Below are 10000 nucleotides of genomic sequence, written 5' to 3'. Positions count from 1 at the left end.
GTAAATAGTGAACACAGTAAATAGTAAACACAGTAAACAGTAAACACAGTAAACAGTAAACACAGGAAATAGTAAACACAGGAAATAGTAAATAGTAAACACAGTAAATAGTAAACACAGTAAATAGTAAAAACAGTAAACACAGTAAATAGTAGACAGTAAACACAGTAAACAGTAAACACAGTAAATAGTAAACAGTAAACACAGTAAACAGTAAACACAGTAAATAGTAGACAGTAAACAGTAAACACTAAATAGTAGACAGTAAACACAGTAAACAGTAAACACAGTAAACAGTAAACAGTAAACACAGTAAATAGTAGACAGTAAACACAGTAAACAGTAAAGACAGTAATTAGTAAACAGTAAACACAGTAAATAGTAAACACAGTAAACAGCTGTTTCCAGTGATATCAATGAAGGCTCCATTCCATTTAGTGCAGCAGAGACTTCCCAGTCAGCCAACATGGAGCACTGCAGCACCCTGACTCAGTTTGACAATTTGAGCAGAATGGAATGGGGCCCTAATGAGTATGTTTACTGTCCAAGGTCAGAATGGCTTCTGTTACTGTGACTGATGACTCATCCAGTCACGTCGAGTCATCTCGAGTCTAAAATGTGACAGTTACATGTCAGTCATGTTGAGTCTCATCCAGTCTCACAGAGACCCCCCCCCCCACAGAGGTCACCGTCAGCCAAGTGTTTCTAAAATATAAAATGTTAATAATTTAAATGTTGGCTGTTCTTTTTTGAGAACTTTCTTCTTTCAGTTCATATTTGTCTGTTGCTGCCGTCTGTGGTGAAGAGGAAACTGCCAAAATGAAAACCTGAAGAAGTTTTTATTAATATTGATGATATTTTATGATTATTATGTTTTTAGATTGTTGATGATTGATTTTTCTTGTTAGTTGAATGATGTGAAAATGTTCCTAGAGTTTAACAAGTCCTGTTTTTGGCTGAAGGCAGCGACACATGAGCCATATTTAATAAGAAGCCATGCAGCAGCTGTTTGATTGAATGATGCCTCACCTATCCACACGCTGTAGAAACTTAAAGACGTAGAGATCGTAGTGACTGAAGGCTAGAACCAATGAGAAAAGTGATGCTTTAATGTTTATGATTTCTTTTCTCTCATGTACTTTTCAAAAATGTGTCGTAAAATAAAGAAAACCATCTCGAAGCTTTAAACCGAACAGACGACAGGACGATGACACAAACACGTTTTAACATGCTTCATGTTTTTCTTCTTCTGTGATGTTTCGACACAAGTTACCAAATAAAAGTAGAAAACAGACGTCTTCTTTGTTTTATTTTGTATAATTTATAACAGTCTCCAGTTATTGTTTATGACAGCATAGTTATACAGTATTCTATTAACCCAACCCTACCTTGAACTTGTTTCACCCATTTGCTGTTTCAAAGTTTCACTGGTATTAGTAGATAGTTAACAAACTATTAACAACTGATCTGTAAAGGGTGAATTAATATATTAGTTAAGTATTAGTTATTAGCTTATGTATGTTATTGGGATGTTATTCTAAAGCTGCAACTATTCCAAATTTACTAACAGTTAAAGAATGAGGAAGAGCGCAACTTTAGAATAACGTCCCAATAACATTAATAAACTATTATAAACTGATACTTAACAAGTCATTAGTAAGTAATTTACTAATAGCTTGTTCATCATCTGTTACTAATTTATAAGGTATAGTTATAAATCATTAACATACAGTTTAACGTGTGATCAGTTGAACGTGTGATCAGTTTAACATGTGATCATGTGATCAGTTTAACATGTGATCATGTGATCAGTTTAACGTGATCATGTGATCAGTTTAACGTGTGATCAGTTTAACGTGTGATCAGTTTAACATGTGATCAGTTTAATGTGATCAGTTTAACATGATCAGTTTAAGATGTTATCATGTGATCAGTTTAACATGATCAGTTTAACGTATGATCAGTTTAACATGTGATCAGTTTAACGTGTGATCAGTTTAACGCGTGATCAGTTTAACGTGTGATCAGTTTAAAGTGTGATCATGTGATCAGTTTAACGTGTGATCAGTATAACATGTGATCAGTTTAACGTGTGATCAGTTTAACATGTGATCAGTTTAACATGATCAGTATAACATGTGATCAGTTTAACATGTGATCAGTTTAACGTGTGATCATGTGATCAGTTTAACGTGTGATCAGTTTAACGTGTGATCAGTTTAACATGTGATCAGTTTAACATGTGATCAGTTTAACATGTGATCAGTTTAACGTGTGATCAGCTTAACGTGTGATCAGTTTAACGTGTGATTAGTTGAACGTGTGATCATGTGATCAGTTTAACATGTGATTAGTTGAACGTGTGATCATGTGATCAGTTTAACATGTGATTAGTTTAACGTGTGATCAGTTTAACATGTGATCATGTGATCAGTTTAATTTGTGATCAGTTTAACGTGTGATCATGTGATCAGTTTAACGTGTGATCAGTTTAACGTGTGATCAGTTTAACGTGCGATCAGTTTAACGTGTGGTCAGTTTACCGTGTGATCAGTTTAACGTGTGATCAGTTTAACATGTGATCAGTTTAAGATGTGATCAGTTTAACGTGTGATCAGTTTAACGTGTGATCAGTTTACCATTTGATCAGTTTAACGTGTGATCAGTATAACGTGTGATCAGTTTAACGTGTGATCAGTTTAACGTGTGATCAGTTTACCATTTGATCAGTTTAACGTGTGATCAGTTTAACGTGTGATCAGTTTAACGTGATCAGTTTAACATGTGATCAGTTTAACGTGTGATCAGTTTACCATTTGATCAGTTTAACATGTGATCAGCGTTTTAAAAACAGATCATGTGAATGTTGAACTCTGTCCAACTCACTGCGTTGGACAGTGAGTTGGACAACACATCAGTGTCAACACATCTCGAGCACAAACTCGGTGGCTCACAATCTGTCAGGACACCTGTAGCCACGCCCAACAGTGATGTCACAGCGTGGTGGAGTGTCCCTGTACGTGATGAACGTCCTCTTTAATTTGAATAATTAATAAAAGTCTGAGTGTAACTTCTTCGTTCAGCAGGAGCATTCAGAACAGGCGAAGTCCTGATCCACATTTAGCTGATCCGAATGTGACATCATCAAACTCCTGTCCTCTAATTGGTCAGTCTCTTGCAGCCTGGTCCAGCTCATGGTCCCCACTGTGAGGACAGTGTCTGGCAGACAGACGGTCTGGAGATCGTGGTGAAGCGTCACTCCTCGTCGTGCGGCAGCAGGCGGCGAGGTCGGCCCTGAAGGACGGCGTGTAGAAGCCGTAGATGATGGGGTCGCAGCAAGTGTTCAGGTTCCCGAAGACAAAGAGGGCGTGGTGGACATACTCAGGTGTGACACGCAGCATGTCGGGCTGGAACCAGTACCAGATCCCGAGCAGGTAGTACGGAGTCCAGCACACCATGAAGGACAGCACGATGACAATCGTCATCTTCAGAGTCTTCATCCGAGCCTTTGGCATGATGTCAGTGCTGCTGCGACGCAGGTACGACTCACCTGCTGAGAGAGGGGCTTCATTAGTGATGTCACACTGCCAGGTGTGTCACAGGTGTGTCACAAGTGTGTTACCTTTGTCTCTCAGGTGCTGCAGGTGGATGTGCAGCAGGATGCGGCTGTAGCAGCAGCTCATCATCAGCAGTGGGATGACATACAGTGTGGTAAAGTGGAACATGTTGTACGCCGTTTCCTGCCAGCGGTGGCTGAAGCTGCCGTGAGTCGCACACTGAGTGAAGTCCACTGACTCCACGCTGACCGCCCGGAAGATAAACAGCTGGAGGGACACACATAGCACAGGTACAGGTGACAGGAAACACCTGATGACCAACCAGCTGATGTCAAAACAAATCACACAAGAGGAAACAGGAAATGTCTTCAGTCTGTGTGTGTGTGTGTGTGTGTGTGTGTGTGTGAGTGTGAGCTTCAGTCTAACTGTTTTCCAGCCAAGAGCCTCTTAGCATTGTTAGCATTCCTTATAGAAACAAGGGGAGCCGTTAGCCCAAGCTAACAGCAGGAGGCCTGACACATTTAATCTCTCCACCAGAACATTCCTGCAGGGATTTCATGTTCTGGACTTTGGACTGCAGGTCCAGATAAACAACACAACTATGATAACATATAATAATATAGAATTCATACAATGTGTCATCATCAAACTCCTGTCCTCTTATTGGTCAGTTTCCTGCAGCCTGGTCCAGCTCGTGGTCCCCACTGTGAGGACAGTGCCTAGCAGACAGTCGGTCTGGAGGTCGCGGTGAAGTGTCACTCCTCGTCGTGCAGCAGTTGCCTGTGGTCATGTGTTACCTGTGTTGATGTTACCTGTGTTGATGTTACCTGTGGTGATGTTACCTGTGTTGGTGTTACCTGTGGTCATGTGTTACCTGTGGTCATGTGTTACCTGTGGTGATGTTACCTGTGGTCATGTGTTACCTGTGTTGATGTTACCTGTGTTGGTGTTACCTGTGGTGATGTTACCTGTGTTGGTGTTACCTGTGGTGATGTTACCTGTATTGGCGTTACCTGTGTTGGCGTTACCTGTGGTGATGTTACCTGTGTTGGCGTTACCTGTGGTCATGTGTTACCTGTGGTCATGTGTTACCTGTGTTGGTGTTACCTGTGGTCATGTGTTACCTGTGTTGGTGTTACCTGTGGTCATGTGTTACCTGTGTTGATGTTACCTGTGTTGGTGTTACTTGTGTTGATGTTACCTGTGTTGATGTTACCTGTGGTGATGCCAGCAGCAGACTAAGGCTCCAGGCTAGCAGCAGCATGTGTCGGTTCCTGCGCTGTGCGCTCAGAGCGTCCAGTGGGTGCAAGATGGCGTGCTGACGGTCGAGGCTGATGACGACGAGGATGAAGGCGGAGGCATGCATGGCAAACAGCTTCAAGAAGCAAAGCACCTTACAGAGCGCGTCTCCTCCGTACCACTGCACCGTCACATTCCACACCGCGTCCAGAGGCATCACCACGAACGTCATCATCAAGTCTGCTGAGGCCAAGCTCAACATCAGCGGCCGCAGGTGAGATGCCAGCTGTCGACCACGCCCACGCCACACACTGGCCAATAGTGCGAGGTTACCACAGGCAGCAAACAGGAAGAGGACGAAGGTGGCTCCTACACGGAACTGAGCGGCCCAGGTGAAACTGGGAGCATCCCAGTCTGCGATGGGAGGGTACTGGGAGGAGATTGGAGGAGGTGTGGCTTCAGAACTAGTGGGCGGATCTGGTGATGACAGCCTTGTGATGGACCAATTACCGGACATCCTGCAGAGAAGATGAAGAAGAGGGTCATGGGTGTTGAGTTTCACATCCTGAGGTCACGGGGGTCCAGCACCAGCATGGACCGGGATCCAACACCAGTGCTGACTTTGCAGTCTGTGGTTAGAGTCGGGTACCTTTAGGACAGGTGTACTCTGACAGACTGACATTGACAGGTGAACCAGATTCAAAGTGTTGATGTTGAGACAAACACGCAAGCACAGAAATAGAGAAAACAAAACTTCATCTTTCAAATTTTAAAATTCACACACACACACACACACACACACACACACACACACACACACACACACACACACACACAGGTCACGCTACAGCAGTTTCTTTTTGGCAGCAGGAACTGTGTGTGTGTGTGTGTATCACCTTGGAAACCTTTACCTCTCTCACTGCAGATCGACCTACTGCCCTTCCCCCCTCATCTGATTGGTTGAAATGTTCTTTTGAATCAAAGTAATCACTGAACTCATCACTGTTGACACTTAAATATGCAAATGAGACACTGTCTCATTAAAATGAACTCTTATCTGCACGTAATAGTGCAGTGTAACTTCTTTAGCAGCAGCTATGCTAACATCTTTAGCAGTCACTGTTGTTGTTTGAAAGAGAAACAGAGGTCACACTCACCTGATGTTAAACCTCACCTGTAGCTCATGATGAAGCTGCTTGTACTTCCTCAGAGGACCTCATTGGTCCAAACATCTTGAAGCGTGAAAATATGGAATCCCTCCTGATCATGTGATCTCATCAAACTGCTTTTTAAGGTTAATGAGCATCAGCAGTGCTCTCACAGTCAAAACTTGTGGTCCACCATTAAAAAAATCTACAAAACATCAACGAAACACCTATGAAACACATACAAAGCATCAAGGAAACACCAAGGAAACAAAATCTACAAAACATCAACAAAACATTAACGAAACATCTGCAAAACATCTACGAAGCATCAAAGAAACACCAAGGAAACAAAAGCTACAAAACACCAACAAAACATTAACGAAACACCTACGAAGCTTCTATGAAACATCTATGAAGCATCAAGGAAACAACAAGAAAACAAAATCTACAAAACATCTACGAAGCTTCTATGAAACATCAATGAAACACCAAGGAAGCATCAACAAAACGTCTACGAAGCATCTATGAAGCATCAAAGAAACACCAAGGAAACACCAAGGAAACAAAATCTACAAAACATCAACAAAACATTAATGAAACATCAATGAAACATCTACAAAACATCTACAAAGCTTTGACGAAACAACTATGAAACATCAATAAAAACATGTACGAAACATCTACAAATCATCAAGGAAACATCTGACACATCAGCGAAACGTCTAAGAAACATCAGCGAAGCATCAATGAAACATCTATGAAGCATCAAGGAAACCTCTACGAAGCATCAGCGAAACGTCTAAGAAACATCAGCGAAGCATCAATGAAACATCTTTGAAGCATCAAGGAAACCTCTACGAAGCATCAACGAAACACCTACGAAACATCTATCAAACATCTATGAAGCATCTGCAAAATATCAAGGAAACATCAACAAAACATCTGCGAAACATCTACAAAACATCAACAAAACGTCTATGAAACATCTACAAAACATCTATGAAACATCAACAAAACATCTATGAAACATCAGTGAAACATCTATGAAACATCTACAAAACATCTATGAAACATCTACAAAACATCTATAAAACATCAACAAAACATCTATGAAACATCTACAAAACATCAACAAAACATCTACAAAACATCTATGAAACATCAACAAAACATCTATGAAACATCAGTGAAACATCTATGAAACATCTACAAAACATCTATGAAACATCTACAAAACATCAATTTATTGATCAGACACGAGCAGCTTCATAACTTATTTACTTTCACCTTTTTAAATTAAGGTCCTGATGAAACTCTTATTGAGAGCTGGTGTTTTTACCTGAGCAGCAGTTCTGATCAGTTCAGGAACCCACAGAGAATCCACAGAGAACCCCAGAGAACCCACAGAGAACCCGGAGTGATGAACAGAACCAGATCCAGATCAGTTCAGGTTGCTGGTGAACGCACCAGCTTCTAAAAACCCCGAAGAGAGACCTGCTGCCTGCAGCGCAGGGAGGAGGAGCTCCACGTGACTGTGTGTGTTACTGTGTATGTGTTACTGTGTATGTGTTACTGTGTGTGTGTGTTACTGTGTATGTGTTACTGTGTGTGTGTTACTGTGTGTGTGTGTTACTGTGTGTGTCACTGTGTGTGTGTGTTACTGTGTATGTGTTACTGTGTGTGTGTGTTACTGTGTGTGTGTTACTGTGTGTGTGTTACTGTGTATGTGTTACTGTGTGTGTGTGTTACTGTGTGTGTGTTACGGTGTATGTGTTACTGTGTGTGTGTTACTGTGTGTGTGTTACTGTGTGTGTGTCACTGTGTGTGTGTGTTACTGTGTGTGTGTCACTGTGTGTGTGTCACTGTGTATGTGTTACTGTGTGTGTGTTACTGTGTGTGTGTGTTACTGTGTGTGTGTTACTGTGTGTGTGTTACTGTGTGTGTGTCACTGTGTGTGTGTGTTACTGTGTGTGTGTCACTGTGTGTGTGTCACTGTGTATGTGTTACTGTGTGTGTGTTACTGTGTGTGTGTGTTACTGTGTGTGTGTTACTGTGTGTGTGTTACTGTGTGTGTGTGTTACTGTGTGTGTGTTACTGTGTGTGTGTTACTGTGTGTGTGTGTTACTGTGTGTGTGTTACTGTGTGTGTGTTACTGTGTGTGTGTTACTGTGTGTGTGTGTTACTGTGTGTGTGTTACTGTGTGTGTGTTACTGTGTGTGTGTTACTGTGTGTGTGTGTTACTGTGTGTGTGTTACTGTGTGTGTGTGTTAGTGTTACTGTGTGTGTGTCAGTGTTACTGTGTGTGTGTTACTGTGTGTGTGTTACTGTGTGTGTGTGTTACTGTGTGTGTGTGTTAGTGTGTGTGTTACTGTGTGTGTGTGTTACTGTGTGTGTGTTACTGTGTGTGTGTTACTGTGTGTGTGTTACTGTGTGTGTGTGTTACTGTGTGTGTGTGTTACTGTGTGTGTGTTACTGTGTGTGTGTGTTACTGTGTGTGTGTGTTACTGTGTGTGTGTTACTGTGTGTGTGTGTTACTGTGTGTGTGTGTTACTGTGTGTGTGTTACTGTGTGTGTGTGTTACTGTGTGTGTGTGTTACTGTGTGTGTGTTACTGTGTGTGTGTGTTACTGTGTGTGTGTGTTACTGTGTGTGTGTCACTGTGTATGTGTTACTGTGTATGTGTGTCACTGTGTATGTGTTACTGTGGATGTGTTACTGTGTGTGTGTGTTACTGTGTGTGTTACTGTGTATGTGTTACTGTGTATGTGTTACTGTGTGTGTGTGTTACTGTGTGTGTGTGTTACTGTGTGTGTGTCACTGTGTATGTGTTACTGTGTATGTGTGTCACTGTGTATGTGTTACTGTGTATGTGTTACTGTGTGTGTGTGTTACTGTGTGTGTGTCACTGTGTGTGTGTGTTAAAACAGGAAGTATCTGAACAAACACTGATGAAGTCTCAGATCAGATTTTTAAGTTTATTAGAAAACAAAAATTATTTTATTGTATTTAATCATAAAATGATCAGACGCTGTGGAGCAGGTTCACACTGACGGAGTCACAGGTCTGAAGTTCCACTGGTTCTGTGTGTGTGTGTGTGTTCTCTGTGTGTTCTGTGTGTGTGTGTGTGTTCTCTGTGTGTTCTGTGTGTTCTCTGTGTGTTCTGTGTGTGTGTGTGTGTGTTCTCTGTGTGTTCTGTGTGTGTGTGTTCTATCTCTCTCTGTGTGTGTTCTGTGTGTGTGTTCTATCTCTCTCTCTCTCTGTGTTCTGTGTGTGTGTGTGTTCTATCTCTCTCTCTGTGTTCTGTGTGTGTGTGTGTGTTCTATCTCTCTCTCTCTCTGTGTGTTCTGTGTGTGTGTGTGTGTTCTATCTCTCTGTGTGTGTGTTCTCTGTGTGTTCTGTGTGTGTGTGTGTGTTCTATCTGTGTGTGTGTGTGTGTGTGTTCTCTCTCTCTCTGTGTGTGTGTTCTGTGTGTGTTCTGTGTGTGTGTTCTGTGTGTGTTCTGTGTGTGTGTGTGTGTGTTCTATCTCTCTCTGTGTGTGTTCTGTGTGTGTGTGTTCTATCTCTGTGTGTGTGTGTGTGTTCTATCTGTGTGTGTGTGTGTGTTCTCTGTGTGTTCTGTGTGTGTGTGTGTGTTCTCTGTGTGTTCTCTGTGTGTGTGTGTTCTCTGTGTGTTCTCTCTCTCTCTGTGTGTGTTCTCTGTGTGTGTTCTCTGTGTGTGTTCTCTGTGTGTTCTATCTCTCTCTGTGTGTGTTCTGTGTGTGTGTGTGTTCTCTGTGTGTTCTGTGTGTGTGTGTGTTCTGTGTGTGTTCTATCTCTCTCTGTGTGTTCTGTGTGTGTGTGTTCTATCTCTCTCTCTGTGTTCTGTGTGTGTGTGTTCTCTGTGTGTTCTGTGTGTGTGTGTGTGTTCTATCTCTCTCTCTCTCTGTGTGTGTGTGTTCTCTCTCTCTGTGTGTGTGTTCTATCTCTGTGTGTGTGTGTGTGTTCTATCTCTCTCTCTCTCTGTGTGTGTGTGTTCTCTCTCTCTGTGTGTGTGTTCTATCTCTGTGTGTGTGTGTGT

General features: G+C 42.0%; 1 protein-coding gene across 2 annotated transcripts; it reads right to left on the bottom strand.

Annotated features, from left to right (window-relative positions):
• Window positions 1-2927: 2927 nt before the first annotated feature.
• Window positions 2928-6878, bottom strand: gnrhr3 (gonadotropin releasing hormone receptor 3). Of its 2 annotated transcripts, none has more exons than XM_027275296.1 (4): window positions 5971-6878; window positions 4774-5314; window positions 3623-3824; window positions 2928-3553 (listed from the first exon to the last, which is right to left on the bottom strand). In XM_027275296.1, exons 1-4 carry the CDS (start codon window positions 5979-5981, stop codon window positions 3168-3170), a joined length of 1140 nt encoding a protein of 379 aa, XP_027131097.1. In that variant the 5' UTR covers window positions 5982-6878; the 3' UTR covers window positions 2928-3167. The 2 variants fall into 2 exon arrangements, with proteins under 2 accessions (XP_027131097.1, XP_019120153.1); XM_019264608.2 differs by having other exon boundaries at window positions 2928-3550.
• Between the last annotated feature and the right edge of the window lie 3122 nt (window positions 6879-10000).

This window comes from Larimichthys crocea, unplaced genomic scaffold (genome assembly GCF_000972845.2).
Source record: "Larimichthys crocea isolate SSNF unplaced genomic scaffold, L_crocea_2.0 scaffold100, whole genome shotgun sequence".
Classification (NCBI taxonomy): Eukaryota; Metazoa; Chordata; class Actinopteri; family Sciaenidae; genus Larimichthys; species Larimichthys crocea.
This window is presented reverse-complemented; position numbering and strand designations above follow the sequence as displayed.